The sequence below is a fragment of the Schistocerca cancellata genome, chromosome 2 (assembly GCF_023864275.1).
Source record: "Schistocerca cancellata isolate TAMUIC-IGC-003103 chromosome 2, iqSchCanc2.1, whole genome shotgun sequence".
Taxonomy (NCBI): Eukaryota; Metazoa; Arthropoda; class Insecta; order Orthoptera; family Acrididae; genus Schistocerca; species Schistocerca cancellata.
In genome coordinates, this window is record NC_064627.1 from 505647704 (window position 1) to 505669143 (window position 21440).

At 43.3% G+C, this 21440-nt stretch overlaps 1 protein-coding gene across 1 annotated transcript in view; it reads left to right on the top strand.

The window, feature by feature from the left end:
• LOC126155819 (sperm flagellar protein 2-like) overlaps positions 1-12795 on the top strand; it is a 147138-nt gene extending 134343 nt beyond the window's left edge. The window contains exon 4 of the mRNA XM_049916254.1: positions 12642-12795. Coding sequence (XP_049772211.1) covers positions 12642-12795 — 154 coding nt within the window. The remainder of the gene's footprint in view (positions 1-12641) is intronic.
• The last annotated feature ends 8645 nt before the right edge of the window (positions 12796-21440 follow it).

The following is a 21440-nucleotide window of genomic DNA, read 5'->3' on the forward strand; positions in this document are numbered from 1 at the left end:
ACAACGCCTTACTTCCAAAATCATTGAACGCTTCTCTCTTTGCTCTCCTTACGCTCATTTTCGCTTCATTCAGATTTTGTTTGTCAGCTAGGTTTTTACTTCTCTTGAATCTGAGATGAAGTGCTCTTTGTTCACGTAGCGCTTTCTAACACGGCTATTAAACCATGGTGGATCTTTCCCATCCCTTAAAACCTTACTCGGAACATACTTGTCTAGGGCATATTGACTACGGTCGCAGGTTTCTAATCCTGCCTTGGGCATGGATGTGTGTGATATCCTTAGGTTAGTTAGGTTTAAGTAGTTCTAAGTTCTAGGGGAACGATGACCTCAGAAGTTAAGTCCCATAGTGTTCAGAGCCATTAGGGCATATTGAACGATGCCTTCGAAATCTTTCCATTTGTTCTCCATATCCTCGTCCTCATCACCGAATATTTCATGCTGACTGCTGAGATATTCTGAAATTTGTGTCCTGTCGCCCTTGCTGATCAAATATATCTTCCTACCTTTCTTAACATTCCTTGCAGGATCCGTTGTCATATATGCTGTCACAGCCTTATGATCGCTGATACCTTCCTCGACAGTAACTGACTCGAAGTTCAGATCTGTTTGTTGCCAGGAGGTCTAAGACGTTACTCTCACAAGTTGGTTCTCTAACTATCTGGTCAAGGTAATTTTCTGATAAGACATCCAGAACAATGCCACACAATTCCCTGTCTCTGGCACTAGTTTTGACGGCATAACACTCCCAATCTGTAAGTGGCAGGTTGAAGTCACCCCCTATGTATTATCTCAGCTGACTCCGTTAAGGAGTATTATTGCGCGGTAACGCTGCTGAGTTTCCATTATTGCCCCTTATCTCATTTCAATTTAAGTTTTGCACCAACTTGGTTCTCTGTTTCTCTGTCTGATTCGTATAGCGTTTAACTTGTTATTATAATGTTTCGTTGTTTCAAGTAACTTAAAATGCCACAGAGGAAGTGTTCATTCCAAGAAAAATTTTCAGGAAAACGTTTCTTCATAAAGCAAAGGAGAAGTAAGTATGAAGTAGAATTTGTGATTTGTGCACATGGGGGAAGGACAAATACCGGTTGGTCAAATTGATGTGCAGCTGCTCATGGAGGTCCAGTGTGGACTGCAGCGAAACTTAGTAGATCTAATGTTGCGTTAATACGGAACCGATTTATGATGAGAAAAGTTAGTTCCAATTTTGGCCACCAGTCGCATATCTGGCGCTGTACAGAATCTCGTCGACGTCTCGTACTGAGAAAATAGTGCAAGGGGCAGTTAATAACAAAATCAACATTATGCGCTTCTCACTTGTTTGACTATTACTGCCCACGTCCCGTTCCCAATCCATTACATATGGAAACATTTCTAAACTTTTTTCATGCATTCAAAGCGCCATATTTGCATCTGGTGGCCAAAATTGGAACTAATATTTTTTCATCGTAAATCTGCTCTGCACTAACGTAATAGAATATCTACCAAGTTTCGCTGCCATACGATAATTACAGCACACAGTGGACGACCTGGTGTTAAGGGTCATTTAGTTAGGGTAAAGCATAAATCAAACTTGTACTCTGCGAGCGTTAAAAAAAATCACAGTTATTTCGTTTCAAATTCATTTAAAAAGGGAAAAATAGTAACAGCAGCGGAACTTACAATGTGCTGTCATACCGTCAAACATCATCTGTCTACGTCTACGCTAGGCTCCAAACTTTTTAATTATTCCGAAGCAACTATAAATGTGACTTTGGGCAGAACGAAATCAACAGAAGTTGTGAATTCAGTGTTAGCGCGCGACACTATCAAACGAATATGCGATGTTCTTCCGAAGGTCCATCACAAAGCCGAGAAAATATTTCCATTAATTAAGTCACTTTTTTAAGCTTAAGAGAAGTGTCCCAGTTTTGCTTCCCAAATTACGTCCATTTTTAGTCAGTTTGAGATAAATATCCTGGTTTTCGAGACAGAAATTATGGCAACACTACCCGACCTGCGCGCTTCCTTTAATAGCTTGTAAAGTTCTCACATTTGCACAAATATGTTTTAACCAGTACTACACTTCCTAAGAACTAGAATTGGACCTTTCTGCGTTCCCCTCTTCTCTCCCAGAGTGATTTTAATTGCCTTCCTCCCGCAGACCGTTGAATTGTGTCTGAAGTCTAGTCACCCTATCAACATTAACCTACCCTGCCCGACCGTTATCGCACGAAGGATTCAACCCACCGTTCTCCCGCCCACAATCCTGCTAATCTCCCGTTACTAGTGTTCCACATTTTAGACCCCCTTCGTTGGTGATAGGACGTGGTCCCTTCATTGCGCTTAAGAAAACGCTGAATGAGGAAGAATGTCAACACTTTTAACAGCATTGTGCACTGACACTTTTAGCAGCATTGTGCACTGCATTCAGCAGAGGAACAGTTCGGAGACGATACAAGTTTTTATCAATATAACAATGAACCTTGTCGTAAAAGAATTTCTGTGACACAATGGTTTGCAGACAATTACATTCCTGAAACGAACTGGCATGCCCAGTGTCGCCTCCTCAACTCACTGAACACCTCTGGGATCAGTTAGATTGTTAGAATGTGGACTTCGCCCTAGACCCCCAAGGCCGACATCACATGTCCTTCAGTCTCGGCTTAGGAGGAAGAACGCGCTACCATTTCTCCACAGACGTCCTGGAACCTCATTGAAAGTGGGGACTTCAGTGTTGATTCACTGAAAGAGTGTAATAGGTAGAATGACCTGGAAGTCTTGCTCGGTTCTTTCAATTTGACATCTGTCATTAATTTTCCTACTCGGGTAGTAAAGGACAGTAGCACATTCATAGATAAAACTTTTATATACCAAGGTAAGTTTAAAAACATGAAATCTTGTCCTGTTGAGAATGGCCTTTCTGATCATGGTGCTCAGCTAGTTACAGTATATGACATAGCGCCATTCAGTAATTCAAAACTACCCTCAACAATTAGAAGTTTCAGGGAAAATCTTCAGCAGTTAGACTGAGATGAGGTGTACAAGGAACCCGATGCTAATTTAAAAATAACTTATTTCATTATACACTTGTAAGAAAATCTGAAAACCGTTTCCCCAAGAAAGTAGTTAAATCTAATTATAAGAAACCATGCAAAAAACCTTGGCTTACTAAAGGAATAAACATATCTTGTAACCACAAAAGGGAACTGTATCTCACAACAAGACAGAGTAATGACCCAGAAACAGCCAAATATTATAAAAACTACTGTGCTACATTAAGAAAGGTTATTAAAAAGTCCAGAAGCATGTGCGTCATGTCTGAGATTAATACCTCTGATAACAAAATCAAAACAATTTGGAATACTATTACAAGGGAGACAGGGCAACCAAGTGTACAGGATGACGGCATCACCATCAAAGCGAATGGAAACTTGATAAACAACAAGCCGGAAGTCGAAAACATTTTGAATAATCATTTTTTAAATGTTGTAGAGAAAATAGGATCTAAATGTTCATTAGAAGAAGCAAGGCAGGTAATGGAAGTTGCCTTACCCACACCATTTGATACAATTGAAATTCCACCCACCTCTCCTTCTGAAATTACGAAGATAATAAACTCTCTCAAGAATAAAAGCTCACATGGAATTAATGGCATTTCCAACAGGATAATAAAAGCTTGTTACCAAGAGATAAGTGGGATACATGCTCTCTGAAGCAGGGTAATTTCCCAGATAGACTGAAGTACGCCATTGTTAAACCACTGCATAAAAAAGGGGATACGTCTGATGTCAACAACTACCGCTCAGTCTCTCTTCTGACTGCCTTATCCAAAATTCTTGAAAAAGTAATGTATTGTAGAGAAGCTTCACACCTTTGTAAAAATAAAGTTTTAACAAAATGTCAGTTTGGTTCCCAGAAAGGTTTTTCAACGGAAAGTTCTGTATATATTTTCACTAATGAAATATTAAATGCTCTGAGTAACCGGAAGTCACCCGTTGGGATTATTTGTGATCTCTCAAAGGCTTTTGGTTGTGTAAATCATGGAATACTTCTAGAGAAACTCAAGTACTGTGGTGTGAATGGGACAGCGATCAAATGGTTTAAATCATACCTAACTAGAAGAGTGCAGAAAGTTGAAATAAGCAGTTCACATAATACGCAAAAAACTGGTGATTTCTCAAACTGGGGAACAATCAAGCATGGGGTGCCGCCAGGTTCGGTCTTGGGTCCTTTGCTGCCGTTCTACATTCACGAAAATGCAAAGCTGGTACTTTTTACCGATGATACAAGTATAGGTATCACACCCAACAGACAAGAATTAGCTGGTGAAATTGTAGACGATGTTTTTCAGAAAATCATTAAGTGGTTCTCTGCAAATGGGCTCTCATTAAACTTTGACAAAACACAGCACATACAGCTCCACACAGTAAATGGAATGATACCATTAATAAATATAGACTTCGGTCAGAAATCGGTAGCTAAGGTAGAATATTCAAAATTTCTAGGTGTATGCATTGATGAGGGGTTGAACTGGAAAAAAACACACTGAAGATCTGCTGAAACGTTTGAGTTCAGCTACTTATACTATTAGGATCATTGCAAATTTTGGCGATATACAGCTCAGTAAATTAACTTACCACGCCTATTTTCATTCTCTGTTTTCGTATGGCATCATATTCTGGGGTAGGTCATCATTGAGTAAAAGAGTGTTCATTGCACAAAAGCGTGTAATCAGAATAATTGCTGGAGCTCATCCAAGATCATCCTGCAGACACTTATTTAAAGAGCTAGAGATCTTCATTATAGCCTCACAATATTTATATATATATATATTCTCTTATGAAATTTTTAATTAACAATCCGAATGAATTCAAAAGTAAAAGCAGTGTACATGGCTACAACACTAGGAAGAAGAATGATCTTCACTACTCAAGGTTAAATCTAACTTTGGCTCAGAAGGGGGTAAATTATGCTTCCACAGAAGTCTTTGGTCACTTACCTAATACACTGCTGGCCGTTAAAATTGCTACACCAAGACGAAATGCAGATGATAAACGGGTATTTATTGGACACATATATTACACTAGAACTGACATGTGATTACATCTTCACGTAAATTGCGTGCATAGATCATGAGAAATCAGTACCCAGAACAACCACCTCTGGCCGTAATAACGGCCTTGTTACTCCTGGGTATTGAGTCAAACAGAGCCTGGATGGCGTGTACAGATACGCAGCTTCAACACGATATCACAGTTCATCAAGAGTAGTGACTGGCGTATTGTGACGAGCCAGTTGGTCGGCCACCATTCACCAGACGTTTTCAATTGGTGAGAGATCTGGAGAATCTGCTGGCCAGGGCAGCAGTCGAACATTTTCTGTATCCAGAAAGGCCCGTACAGAACCTGCAACATGCGACCATGCGCTATCCTGCTGGGCCGGCCGAAGTGGCCGTGCGGTTAAAGGCGCTGCAGTCTGGAACCGCAAGACCGCTACGGTCGCAGGTTCGAATCCTGCCTCGGGCATGGATGTTTGTGATGTCCTTAGGTTAGTTAGGTTTACTAGTTCTAAGTTCTAGGGGACTAATGACCTCAGCAGTTGAGTCCCATAGTGCTCAGAGCCATTTGAGCCATTTTGAGCTATCCTGCTGAAATGTAGGGTTTCGCAGGGATCGAATGAAGGCTAGAGCCACGGGTCGTAACACATCGGAAATGTAACGTCCATTGTTCAAAGTGCCGTCAATGCGAACAAGAGGTGACCGAGACGTATAACTAATTGCACCCCATACCATCCGCCGGATGGTACGTCAGTATGCGTTCACCGCGATGTCGCCAAACACGGATGCGACCATCATGATGCTGTAAACAGAACCTGGATTCATCCGAAAAAGTGACGTTTTGCCATTCGTGCACCCAGGTTAGTCGTTGAGTACCCCATCGCAGGCGCTCCTGTCTGTGATGCAGCGTCAAGGGTGACCGCAGTCATGGTCTCCGAGCTGATAGTCCATGCTGCTGCAAACGTCGTCGAACTGTTCGTGCAGATGGTTGTTGTCTTGCAAACTTCCCCATCTGTTGACTCAGGGATCGAGACGTGGCTGCACGATCCGTTACAGCCATGCGGTTAAGATGCCTGTCATCTGGACTGCTAGTGATATGAGGCCGTTGGGATCCAGCACGGCGTTCCGTATTACCCTCCTGAACCCATCGATTCCATATTCTGCTAACAGTCATAGGATCTCGACCAACGCGAGCAGCAATCGCGATACGATAAACCGTAATCGCGATAGGTTACAATCCGACCTTTATCAAAGTCGGAAACTTTATGGTACGCATTTCTCCTCCTTACACGGGGCATCACAACAACGTTCCACCAGGCAACGCCGGTCAACTGCTGTTTGTATATGAGAAATCGGTTGGAAACTTTCCTCGTGTCAGCACGTTGTAGCTGTCGCCATCGGCGCCAACCTTGTGTGAATGGTCTGAAAAGCTAATCATTTGCATATCACAGCATCTTCTTCCTGTCGGTTAATTTCGCGTCTGTAGCACGTCATCTTCGTGGTGTAGTAATTTTAATGGCCAGTAGTGTAGCATCAAAAGTGTAACAGATAGCCATATAGCATTTAAAAGGAAATTAAAAGAATTTCTTAATGGCAACTCCTTCTACTCATTAGATGAATTTTTGGATATAGTAAGTGGGTAATTTCCCCAACCCCACCAAAAAAAAATTAAAAATATTAAGTGTCATGTAATATTTTGTGTAATGTAATATCTTGTATAAACACCTTTTATTAATCTGTCACGTTCCACATCATTACGAAGTGTCGTATTCATGATCTATGGAGCAAGTGCTAATCTAATCTAATCTAATCTGCAGCAGTGTCAAACCTTCAACAAGGCGGAGGGTGGACGCACACCATATTAATGCCCACTAATAGGTCTCCAGATGCTTTTGATCAGACAGGGTGCAGTCACGACTGTCACTGCTGTGAAAAGTTGTTACCATCTGACAGTTGGAGATCCACTAGCGACAAGAAAGTCATTCGTCACTTAACGTCAAGTGTGCCACAAGATTAATGATTATTTTTAATTAACACGTATTTGTTAGGTTACTTCCTTGTCTGTTGGTCTGTTCGGTGCAAATTTTGCAATTGATTTTAAACTAACTTCCCGCTGAGCTCGAGACACGATACTTCAACATAGCTCAGAAATGGATGACAGTACAATATTAACTGACTGTGTTGTTTGCTGTGTGGTGGAGGGTCTTTCCTTTGACACTGTCATTTCCCTTTTAATATAGCTCACAATAGATTGTTTATGCAGTATTAACTCACTTTTTTCGTGCGGTGTGGGTTTCCTGTTCCAGTCACGAATGATTTGCGAGAAGAACGATTGCTGGTAAGCCTCCATGTGTTCTCGACTCTCCCTAATTTTTTATCTTCACGGCCTTTCGGCGAGATATGCATAGAGGGGAGCAACTGGCTCAGGTGAAGAGAAACTGAAATAAACCTGATATTTGCTACATGTCTCTGCTGTAATTTCATCAGAATGTTTAAAATCGACTGAAAAATTTCACGCACATAAGCAGGAAATAATTATTTAAATGAAAATTCATTGGCCAAGTGGTTCTACGCGCTACAGTATGGAACCGCGCGACCGCTACTGTCGCAGGTTCGAATCCTGCCTCGGGCATGGATGTGTGTGATGTCCTTAGGTTAGTTAGGTTTAATTAGTTCTAAGTTCTAGGGGAATGGTGACCTCAGAAGTTAAGTCCCATAGTGCTCAGAGCCATTTGAACAATTTGAAAATTCATTTTTAATACACCTCGTTAGAAATCGGACTAAAAAGTATAACATAATTTTTCTTAGACTCTTATGTATTTCTACGTCATACAGATTGTCCTGAAGATTTGTGATTGTGGATTTGTAATAGCCATGAAAATACTTGTAAGGCTTAAAACAAAAAACGTGGTGCGTATGCGGTACATAATTGATGCATGAATAGATCACCTTTTTACTGTTATCTGTTGCATGCATCCCTCGCTTTTCGTTTTAAATCTTACAAATATTTTCATAGGTATTAAAAATCCATAATCACACATCTTCACGGCTATCTGTACGGGGTTAGGATTCTGTATGCGGCTATGAGAAATTATTGCATACTTTTAAGTCCGACTGAAGAACGTGGTATATCAAAACTTGATTTTTATTTAAATAATTATTCTTTTCCTACTAAAATTTCGAATTAGCTATTATATTTTTGTATCCTAAGCTTTAGTAAAATATCAAGAGACCTGAATAATCGCGAAATAAATGTAGACTCAGGCAAAACTCATGACTGAAATTATATAAGCTGTAGTGTCTTCATGAAGCAGTACTCTAGAAAATTGTAACTTGCCTCACCTAAAGCAGAGAACATAAACACTGGGTGACATCCATAAGAAGCCCGTATATGTGTTGCTAACTGTTCTTATGATGGGCACTTTCTCTGACACGTAACGATTTTCCTTGAAGTCTAAAGATTTGCGCGTTGTAGCAACTTCAGTCGACTTTCCAATTCCGAATACAGGGTGTAACTACATTTATTTCACAGACTTTGAGAACAAGTACCTTATATGAATACAGAAAAAGTCTAATAAACATGGGTTCTAAAATGACTTAAGCCGGCCGGAGTGGCCGAGCGGTTCTAGGCGCTACAGTCTGGAACCGCTTGACCGCTACGGTCGCAGGTTTTAATCCTGCCTCGGGCATGGATGTGTGTGATGTCCTTAGGTTAGTTAGGTTTAAGTAGTTCTAAGTTCTAGGGGACTGATGATCACAGCAGTTAAGTCCCATAGTGCTCAGAGCCATTTGAACCATGACTATCTTAAGAGCCATGATTGCTTGTTCAGTAGAAGAAATGTGTTTCACAGTAGCGAAGATCTCAAAGTGCTCATAACTCGTAAGGCTTACATTTTAGAGACCATGTTTACTGGACATTTTTTTTTTGTTTTTTTTTTTTTTGTTTGGTCCGTACGGGAACTACGTCATCCAAAAATATGGACAGCAAAGAGCTTGCAGTAGAAGAGATATGTTTTACAGTATCGAAGATGAACAAGTGCTCAGAGCTCTTATGTGTGCATTTTCGAGCCCGTTTTTACCAAATATTTTTTTCTTGTTTTGGCGTAAGGGGCCTATCCTCAGAGTCGGTTAAGTGAATTCAGTTACACCTTGCAATTACTTCTTCTTCAAAGGACGACTGCTTTGAAAAATTTGTGGTTCTGATGTAACAACAACTTTGGAATTGGTTTCTTCTAAGCCGGAAACAGTTTTATTGGTCTCGACGCTTTCTCTTCAGCTACAGCTATTGTCGCTTACCCGGTACACTACCTAATGTGGGCACTGAATCCCATACGCCTTGTAGTTTCCAATTTTACGCATTCAAAAACTGATTTAGTTCGAAGTTTGGTAAACAAAGGTTCACATTCCTATGTAGATATAAGATGTGTTTCTGCAGCTCGTAATGTCTTCTTGTCTTCTACTGTGTGCTATCTGTTTTATGTTCATCAAAATAAATATTATTATTCAGTAAATGTCTGTAGGTTACGAGAATGTTGCAACTAAACAGTCGTGTTACGTGCTGTTTCATATCTGTTGTTGTCCTTACGCACTTGTTTTCGCTCTTTTATTGCTACAGATCATTGCGCTACGTAAGTCCGCTTTTGTACAAACCATCTTACAAATCTGTATAAACATTGCTATTCGCATTCATCGTATATCATATTCAACAGTATAGCATGGCACGCTGCCGTCGTAGCGTGAAACAAAACCAGTATGTGTTATACTGTGATATTATTGCATGTGCGTATATTGCCAGTAAGTTAAATTTATCAGTTGTTTTCAGTGATCTCCAGCCGCCTTTGTTCCTTATACATCTGTATTCCTTCTCGCAGAAGGAGGATAATACCGACTGCTCCATTTTCCATTTACGTCTGAAGGGGAAATACCCCAATTTTTTCTGTGACATTGTTTTTTTTCTCGTATATGCGTTTTTCTCCTGTTCCAGGAAACGAACCGTGAATTAGCGTTATGAAGGAGAGAAGGAAGGTCGGAGTTTGTCGTATCGACGACTAGGTCACTACAGGAGCATAAGCTCGGATTGGAGAAAGGAACTCGGCTGTGTCCTTTCCGAAACAACAATCCCAGCATTTGCCTTAATCGATTTAGAGACACCATGGAAAACTTTTTGGGATATGTGAATGGCCGAATGGGAATCTGAACCGCTTTTCCCGAATGCGAGTCCAGCATCTTACCACTTCCCTCTGTCTCCGTTAAGGTGTATCTGTTCGCACTACTTTTACCTTCCCTCGGTTACTCCAACTTGTGGTGCCGTTATAAGAATAGTTACTTCAGCAACTTATTCTACTACTACAGTTTTTATAGAAGGCCCTATAACAACACAGTGGATTTTCTTGCGTCATTACTCCCGTTTCCTGTTCACTGTAGGCCCAATGTGAGGGACGCGTCCCTACCTGGTGTTGAGATACATTTCGGGCAGCTCCCGTATTTCATCCCGCACATTTGCACATGGTCCTACGCTAGGGAACTTCACGACACGATCTCTTCCTCTTGACAGCGAAATACTGATAACGAAAATTTCATCTACCATCAGGTTTCAAACAGCTACATATGGGTCGAGCAAGTATTAACGACCTCGGGTACAGAGGCGGATGAGATTTCAGTCATAAAGTGTTCAAAATAGGATGAAAGTTAATTGTAAATTTCAGCAGGACACACCGTTTGCTCCATTCCGCGCGAGCGATGTGCTAGAGTCTGGAAACATGGGGTAGCAAGGTTCTCTCATCACCATCCGCCCATGCTTTTCGTGGTCTTCCCAAATCGGTAGAATGCGAGGGTGGTTCTTCTAAAGAACCCGCAGCAGAGTTCCTTCCCCATCATTATCAAGCTGAACTAACATCTGCGCCCGAATATATAACCAGGTTGTCTCTCAAACTCTTCTTTCACAAAATCCACTGTGATTTGGAGCCCAAATGGGCGAAACTGTTGGTCTCACTGAATATTAGTCAAGCGTCTTAACCAATTTGTCGCTCGATTCGGTTGCATATAACGTTGCCCGTTAGAAACAAGAACTGAAGACCGTTTATACACTACTGGCCATTAAAATTACTATAACAAGAAGAAATGAAAATGATAAACGGGTATTCATTGGACAAATATATTATACTAGAACTGACATGTGATTACATTTTCACGCAATTTGGGTGCATAGATCCTGAGAAATCAGTACCCAGAACAACCACCTCTGGCCGTAATAACGGCCTTGATACGCCTGGGCATGAGTCAAACAGAGCTTGGATGGCGTGTACAGGTACAGCTGCCCATGCAGCTTCAGCACTATACCACAGTTCATCAAGAGTAGTGACTGGCGTGTTGTGACGAGCCAGTTGCTCGGCCACCATTGACCAGACGTTTTCAATTGGTGAGAGATCTGGAGAATGTGCTCGCCAGGGCAGCAGTCGAACATTTTCTGTACCCAGAAAGGCCCGTACAGGACCTGCAACATGCGGTCGTGCATTATCCTGCTGAAATGTAGGATTTCGCAGGGATCGAATGAAGGGTAGAGCCTCGGGTCGTAACACATCTGAAATGTAACGTCCACTGTTCAAAGTGCCGTCAATGCGAACAAGAAGTGACCGAGATGTGTAACCAATGGCACCCCATACCGGCTGATACGCCAGTATGGCGATGACGAATACACGCTTCCAATGTGCGTTCACCACGATGTCGCCAAACACGGATGCGACCATCATGATGCTGTAAACAGAACCTGGATTCATCCGAAAAAGTGACGTTTGGCCATTCGTGCACCCAGGTTCGTCGTTGAGTACACCATCGCAGGCGCTCCTGTTTGTGATGCAGCGTCAAGGGTAACCGCAGCCATGGTCTCCGAGCTGATAGTCCATGCTGCTGCAAACGTCGTCGAACTGTTCGTGCAGATGGTTGTTGTCTTGCAAACGTCCCGATCTGTTGACTGAGGAATCGAGACGTGGCTGCACGATACGTTACAGCCATGCGGATAAGATGCCTATCATCTGGACTGCTAGTGATACGAGGCCGTTGGGATCCAGCACGGCGTTCCGAATTACCCTCCTGAACCCACCGATTCCATATTCTGCTAATAGTCATTGGTTCTCGACCAACGCGAGCAGCAATGTCGCGATACGATAAATCGCAATCGCGTGATGGTACACATTTCTCCTCCTTACACGGGGCATCACAACAACGTTTCACCAGGCAACGCCGGTCAACTGCTGTTTGTGTATGAGAAATCAGCTGGAAACTGTCCTCATGTCAGCACGTTGTAGGTTTCACCACCAGCGCCAACATTGTGTGAATGCTCTGAAAAGCTAATCATTTGCATATCACAGCATCTTCTTCCTGTCGGTTAAATTTCGCATCTGTAGCACATCACCTTCGTGGTGTAGCAATTTTAATGGCCAGTAGTGTAGTTCCTTTTCGTTGGAAGTGGGTCAAGATAAACCTTTAATGGTCACCAGACCAGTACGCTGGAGATGTCTACGTTGAAATTTACAGTGTGTGCGTCTAGTGGCGCGTTACAACCCGCTTGTTTTGTTCTCTGCATCAACAATGATAAGTTTGGCAGGAGGCCGCCGTCGGTGCGGCCGGTTGTAAACAGAGAAGGCCAGGGCAGGCGCCCGCGTGTCGCTCTGATACGAGAGTGCGGGTACACGGCTGCGGGCGGGCGGACCCAAGGTGCGTCCGTCCGTGCTCGTGCTCGCGTCTGTGACTGGGCGTAGCACTGGCGAGCGACACCAGCAGCCAGTTCCCATTAGAGAGCAGCCTTACTCCTGACGACATGGTCTGGGGAACCGTCGGGTCTAACTTCAGGTCACGACTGATAGTGACAGCACAACGGTCCTCATACGTTACGTCTCATGCGTTAGTGTCATTGTGTCATTTTTCAAGAGGACAATGCTATCCACACATTGCCCTTAACTCTAAGACTGTGTGATGTTGAGCTAGGTATGTCTCCTATAGAATATGCGTAGGGAAAACTCGTACGTCAGATCCGTCCCCGCGCGACCGTTACAGTCGCAGGTTTGAATCCTGCCTCGGGCATGGATGTGTGTGATGTCCTTAGGTTAGTTAGGTTTAAGTAGTTCTAAGTTCTAGGGGACTGATGACCTCAGACGTTAAGTCCCATAGTGCTCAGAGCCATTTGAACCATTTGAAGTTCCGTGCAAGTGCCGTTTACAACTGGTGTCAGGAGAGGATACAACAGTTTTATGATACACTTCCCAATTCAATCAGTACTTGCATCCGGGCAAAGGGTATGCAACGTCATACTGGTGAATAGGTTCACACTTGTTTGTAAATGTTACTCGATTTTGTAGTCACTGAAATAAGGTCACATACCCTACAACCCGTGAAGTTTCATTCCGTTACCTCTTTCCATTCTGGATGCTTCACCTTTTTTGTCATGCAGTCTAGTTACGTTAATAAGAGACGAAAGAATTCGTTAGCATAAATTTAAAATTCAGTACCGCAATGTACATTAGTTAATGGAAAAAGCATGCGAAGTTCAGAAGAACGCGAAATCCCGAAGATTGGCTAAAATTTACAGACGCGCGAAATTTGGCTCGGACTTCAATGCGAGATGCCTTTAATAGGTCCCACAACGAAACATTGTCTCGAAATTTGGTAGAAAATCCGAAGAAATTCTGGTCGTATGTAAAGTACACAAGCGGCAAGACGCAGCCATTACCTTCGATGCGCAGTGCCGATGGTACTGTTACCGACGACTGTGCCGCTAAAGCGGAGTCATTGAACGCAGTTTTCCGAAATTCCTTCACCAGGGAAGACGAATGGAGTATTCAAGAATTTGAAACACGAACAGCTGCTAGCATGAGTTTCTTAGAAGTAGATACCTTAGAGGCTGCGAAGCAACTCAAATCCCTTGATACGGGCAAGTCTTCAGGTCCAGATTGTATACCGATTAGGTCCTTTCAGATTACGCTGATACAATAGCGCCCTCCTTAGCAATCACATACAACCGCCCGTTCACCGATAGATCTGTACCTACAGATTGGAAAATTGCGCAGGTCGCACCAGTGTTTAAGAATGGTAGTAGGAGTAATCCATAGAACTACAGTCCAATATCATTGACGTCGATTTGCAGTAGGGTTTTGGAGCATATACTGTATTCAAACATTATGAATCACCTCGAAGGGAACGGTCTATTGATACGTAATCAGCATGGTTTCAGAAAACATCGTTCTTGTGCAACGCAGCTAGCTCTTTATTCGCACGAAGTATATCGACAGGGGATCTCAAGTTGATTCCGTATTTCTAGATTTCCGGAAAGCTTTTGACACCGCTCCTCACAAGCGACTTCTAATCAAGCTGCGGGCCTATGGGGTATCGTCACAGTTGTGCGACTGGATTCGTGATTTCCTGTCAGGAAGGTCGCAGTTCGTAGTAATAGACGGCAAATCATCGAGTAAAACTGAAGTGATATTAGGTGTTCCCTAGGGAAGCGTCCTGGGACCTCTGCTGTTCCTGATCTATATAAATGACCTGGGTGACAATCTGAGCAGTTTTCTTAGGTTGTTCGCAGATGATGCTGTAATTTACCGTTTAGTAAGGTTATCCGAAGACCAGTATCAGTTGCAAAGCGATTTAGAAAAGATTGCTGTATGGTGTGGCAGGTGGCAGTTGACGCCAAATAACGAAAAGTGTGAGGTGAACCACATGAGTTCCAAAAGAAATCCGTTGGAATTCGATTACTCGATAAATAGTACAATTCTCAAGGCTGTCAATTCAACTAAGTACCTGGGTGTTAAAATTACGAACAACTTCAGTTGGAAAGACCACATAGATAATATTGTGGGGAAGGCGAGCCGAAGGTTGCGCTTCATTGGCAGGACACTTAGAAGATGCAACAAGTCTGCTAAAGATGCAGCTTACAGTACACTCGTTCGTCCTCTGTTAGAATATTGCTGCGCGGTGTGGGATCCTTACCAGGTGGGATTGGCGGAGGACATCGAAAGGGTGCAAAAAAGGTAGCTCGTTTTGCATTATCACGTAATAGGAGAGAGAGTGAGGCAGATATGATACGCGAATTGGGATAGAAGTCATTAAAGCAAAGACGTTTTTCGTCGCGGCGAGATCTATTTACGAAATTTCAGTCACCAACTTTCTCTTCCGAATGTGAAAATATTTTGTTGAGCCCAACCTACATAGGTAGGAATGATCATCAAAATAAAATAAGAGCAATCAGAGCTCGAACGGAAAGGTTTAGGTGTTCCTTTTTCCCACGCGCTGTTCGGGAGTGGAATGGTAGAGAGTGTGGTTCGATGAACCCTCTGCCAAGCACTTAAATGTGAATTGTGGAGTAATCATGTAGATGTAGATGAATAATTATTATGAACCTTTTGAAAATGCGTCATTAAGTTAGCAAATTGTAGACAATACTGCTAGAATCTATTATCGAATGTTGGCTACAGACGAAAATCAGTCACGTGTTAGAAGAACACTAAATGTAAAACTACCACGTGTCGTTTTTGCATGTGCGGTCGCCACACAAAATATTAGTCACCTCCCTTAAAAGAGTAGCTTTAGAGCTCTGCAGATGCCTTACAACTTGTACTGGGTGGTCATGTGACCTTCCAGTATTGATACAGGTCATGGAAATGTAGTGGTTTCTACACCGACCAACCAGAACGTAATGTTCACTTACCTACTATTGCTCTGAACCCATCCACGCGATAGCACCGTCATCTGGCAAAGACTGCTATTCAGACGCACCCATGGTGCATGTAGTAGCAGTGTATTGTCCGTGTGTAGAATGGGGAAGGCACGCGAACTGTCTGTCAGTGAGTTTGACCGAGGGCAGATTGTGATTTGTGATGACCCGGAGGCTCGGCACGAGCATTTCGGAAACGGCACGACTTACCCGGTGTTCGATGAGTGCTGTGGTGAGTGTCTTCAACACGTGGCGAAACCACGTGAAAATACGTCCAGCCGTCGTACCGTTGGGCGGCCCCCCATCATTACAGATGGCGGTCGTCGTAGGCTTGGCAGGCTGGTAAAACATGACAGGCGGCGCTCTGTGTCGCAACTAACATCGGGCTTTAATACTGAGCGGAGTACAAGTGTGTTTGAACACACAGTGCACCGAACACTCCTAACTATTGGGCCTCCGCAGCCGATAAAACTGTACATGTGTCAATTGATAACGCCACGACATCGGCAACTACGGCTGAAATCGGCACGTGACCATCGACACTGGACGTTGGCGCAGTCGCAGAGCGTTTCATGGTCTGTTGAGTCCTGATATCTTCTTCATCATGCCGATGGTAGGGCGCGAATCCGTCGTCTTCCAGAGCAACAGCCCCTTGACTCCTGTACGGCGGGACAGAGACAAGCTGGTGGCGGCTTCATTATGCTCTGGGAAACATTCACATGGCATCCAGATAGTGCAAGGCACCATGATGGCCAACACCGTACACTGGTTGCAGACCACGTACACCCTTTCACGACGATCACGTTTCCTGACGGAAGTGGCATTTTTCAACAAGATAATGCACCATGTCATAAGCCAGGAGTGTGATGGATTGGTTCGAGGAACACAGTAGCGAGTTCCAATTGATGCGCTGCCCCCCAACTTGCCGGAGCTGAACCGGACCTAACACATTAACACATCTGGGATGCAATTGAATGTGGCATCAGAGCTCACCACCCTCTCCCCGGAATTTATGCAATTAGGTGACTTGTGTGTGCAGATATGGTGCCAGTTCCTTCCATGCCACTACGCGTTGCCGCTGTTATCCGTGCCAAAGGTGGACATGCCGGCTATTATGTAGGTGGTCATAATGTTCTGGCTGATCAGTGTATTTGCTAGTCGATTGCATGGAATCATCGCTGTAAGATGGGTCGACCCCACCCCACCTTCTGTGTCCATTTCCACTTTCCCCATCTCTCTCTGACCTTGAGTCTTTCTTATAACTGTAGCCAACGAAACACTGATTGGGACCTGAACTCGCTAAAAATAAATGGGTATGCTAAAACGGTTAGGTCACTGGTATCAGGGAATGGGAGACCTCTCCAGCTGCTAGAATTTTGAGGATAGTAGCTTCAGTGACAGTATTTAGCACAGTTTTGGTCTGCAAACTGGTAGGAGTACTAAGTTCTGATTCTGTAGTACTATTTTAATAACCCAAAAGACTCTTGCTAGGAAGAAAAAAAAGCAGCATATAGTTATCTATCCAATTTTTGTTAAACGTATGTATAAAGAGAAAGAACATATCTGGGAAAAACAATTTGACAAGTGGTTTAAACGCTCTGAAGTACAGCGAGAAAGAAAACGAAAGCGTGCATTTTCACAGGACAGCATTCTTGCTCACAGTGTCTTAATAGAAAATTTGTACATTGTTTTTAAAAAAAACTGCATGTCTATTAGGTATCGTGTAAAAATTTAAAGTAAGTCGGTTAGTAACTTTTCGAAGTTTTTGCTAACAACGTTCCCTCTATCTCTCTCATATATATATATATATATATATATATATATATATATATATATATATATATATATATATATATGACTATAATTACAGTTAAACTTTCAAACCGCTGTAGAAATAACCCCACTGGTCAGAATGACGTCAAATTGCAACGGAATATTATTGGAGAAGAGAGAAAACGTATGGCAGAAAGAAAATTGAAACTTCCTGGCAGATAAAAACTGTGTGCCGGACCGAGACTCGAACTTCTTTGCCTTTCACAGGCAAGTGCTCTACCCCTTAAGCTACCCGAGCACGACTCATGCCCCGACCTCACAGCTTTAGTTCCGCCAGTACCTCGTCTGCTACCCTGTCGCTGTAGAGTGAAAATTTCATTCTAGAAACATCCCCCAGGCTGTGGCTAAGCCATGTCTCCGCAATATCCTTTCTTCCAGGAGTGCTAGTTCTGCAAGCTTCGCAGGAGAGCCTCTGTGAAGTTTGGAAGGTAGGAGACGAGGTACTGGCGGAATTAAAGCTGTGAGGATGGGGCGTGAGTCGTGCTTGGGTAGCTGAGGTGGTAGAGCACTTGCCCGCGAAAGGCAAAGGTCCCGAGTACGAGTCTCGGTGCGGCACACAGTTTTAATCTGCCAGGAAGTTTCATATCAGCGTATACTCCGCTGTAGAGTGAAAATTTCATTCTAGTGTGAAAATTGATCAATAGATGGCCCTGAATGTGTCAGAAAACGTAAATGAAAACACCTGTCATGGGCACGATCCATTAAAATGTAAATTTCGTGTGACTATGGCCTCCCGTAAGGGTAGAGCGTCCGCCGGGTGCAAGTCTTTCGATTTGGCACCACTTCGGTGTCGGGTGCAAGTCTTTTGATTTGGCGCCACTTCGGCGACTTGGCGCGACTCATTGAAGTTGATATAAACACGCCGGGTACACGGCTTTTCCTCCTTTCGCATCTGAGACGTTCGCCATGACTGAATCAATGCAGGATTGCGCTCTGCTTGAAAAGCCGTATTACAAGAATGATGACTCTGCACGCTTCGCTGTGCAGAAGTTCCGGACACTGAAGGGTTTGAAAAAAGGCGTCGCATCGATGACTGCCGTGGGTCTAGAGAAAATTATACGGAAATTAGAAAAGACGGATTCTTTTGGTGTTCAACCTGATAGTGGGAGGAAACGAATTGACTCGACGTCAGTGAAAGCAGTGGCCACAGCAATGCAGGAGGAGACGAGTGGTGGTGTGCAAACGTGTAGTGCACGGAGAATTGCCCAAACATTGGACATACCCGTGAGCACGGTGCGTAAAATCCTACAAAACATCCTTCTTTGCTATCCATGCAAATTTAACCATGCACACGAATTGCTTCCTGTTGACCTGCCAGTAAGAGGGACCTTTGCTTTAGAATTTCTTGCTCGCATGGAAGTGAACAATGATTGGCCGTGGAAGATTTTGAGGGCAGACGAAGCCCACTTCCATCCGACAAGATATGTCAATACACAGAAGTGTCGAATATGGGCAACGGAAAATCCACACCCAAATCAACCAGTACCACTTCATCCTGAAAAGGTCACTGTGTGGTGCAGATTTACGGCATCATTTATCAAAGGGCCATATTTTTTCGAAGAGACAGGTGCTTCTGGTCTTGTTACCTGTATCGTCACTGGTAAGCGCTATGAGTGTCTTTTGCATAAACCACGTCATTCTCGCTCTCCAACAGCGTGGATATTTGGTCGAGATCATTTTTATGCAAGATGGCACACCTCCGCACATTGTAAATCCAGTTAAGCAGCTGCTGAAGCGCCATTTCGGAAACGCGAAAATTGTCATCCGTCATTTCCCTACAGTCTGGCTGTCTTAATCCGTGTGACTTCTGACTGCGGGGCTATCTGAAAGATGTTGTGTTCAGTGTTCCGATTGCAAACTTAACTGCATTGAAGGCACACATTGGGCAACACATTCTGAACGTAACCCTGGAAACACTTCGATCAGTTGTGGAACATGCTGTTTCTCGATTTCAACTTGTTGCAGAAAATGGTGGAGAGTATATTCAACATGTTTTGCGCCAGTCACACGGAAATTAATAATCCGATTTGATTTTGACTGATGCTTTTTATGCTGTTTTTGGCCTCACGACAATTAGAAACCGATGTGAGTGATGCTTTTTATGCGGTTTTTAGCCTCAGGACAATTAACAACCGATTTTTCCCATGCAGTGTTATATGACCTTGCCATGGTGGATGGGCTTACGTAATAAACAGTATCACATCTGTACACCGATGCACACTGAGAAGCACAGTTTCTTTAACGTCAAACGTACGCTTTAGGCATTGCTGTATGATTCATTTGTCATTTGTAGTCGACCACTATTGAATTATGATGCTTACAGCGCCATCTATTGCTACACTTTGTAACTATTTATTTTTGTTCTGCCATATGTTTTCCTCCTTATCCGATAATATTCCGTTGCAATTTGACGTCACTTGACGTCTCTCTGACCAGTGGTGTTGTTTCTACAGCGGTTTGTAAGTTTAACATTAATTATAATGACCCTATATATATATATATATATATATATATATATATATTATATATATATGGCTCGTATTGTTAGCTAATAAACGGATTGTAATAATTCTTAGAAAGTGTATTTTTTTGGGCAAACATACACTTTTTTAAATGGAACAATGCCTATTGAGTTTAACAAACTGAAAGCCACCATGACCCATGACGATGCAAATCAGGTTTGCTTTAAATACACGCTGTAACGGTCGTGAGCATCAGGCACCTTTGAGAGTGGACGTGGTGAGCTGACTTTAGTTAAGAATGCCTTTAAGGCGACAAGACGTCATTATCAACATATCACTGAGTTTGGCTCTGAGCACCATGGGACTTAACATCTGAGGTCATCAGTCCCCTAAACTTAAAACTGCTTAAACCTAACTAACCTAAGGACATCACACACATCCATGCCCGAGGCAGGATTCGAACCTGCGACCGTAGCAGCAGCACGGTTCCGGACTGAAGTGCCTAGAACCGCTCGGCCACAATGGCCAGCTCACTGAGTTCGGAGGAGATCGAGTAATACAGCTACGAGAAGCTGGGTGTTCCTTTGTGATATTGCAGGAAGACTTGGCAGGAATGTAGCCACTTTACATGATCGCTGACAGTGGTGGTCATGAGAATATATAGTCGCAAGAGGTCCGGGCTTTGGACAATCGCAGGTATGACGATCATGTTCGGCAAATGGCTCTGGAGCGTCGTGCTGCATCTGCAGCAGCAATTTGAGCAGTAGTTGGCACCAAAGTGTCACAAAAAACTGTTACAAATCGGTTACTTCACAGACAGTTCCGAGTCAGATGCTCTGTAGCGTTCATTTCACTGACGCAAAACCAATGCTGTGTGTCAGGTGAGAGCTCATTGGAGGGCAGGGTGGAGGCCTGTTGTGTTTTCCGATGAAAGGTGGTTCTGCCTAAGTGTCAGTAATGGTCGTGTGTTGGTTAGAAGGAGGCCAGCTGAGGACCTGCAACCATCCTTTCTGTGAGCAAGACGTACTGGAACTGCATCTGGCGTTGTGGTCTGGGGGGAAGATTTCGTATGACAGCAGGAGCACTCTCCTGGTCATCCCACACACCCTGACTACAAATCTGGACATCCATCTGGTGATTCGACCTGTTGTGCTGCCATTCATGAACGCCATTTCATAGACCGTTTTCCAACAGGATAACACTCACCGACATACCGCTTTTGTAAGCCTGTAAGCCTACATGCTAAACAGAGTGTTGAAAGGATGCCTTGGCCTACTCGATAACCAGCTCTTTCTCCAATAGAGCACATATTGAACGTCATCGGACGACAACTCCAGCGTCATCCACAAACAGCATTAACCGTCATTGTATTGACCGATCAAGTGAAGAGGCACGGAAATCC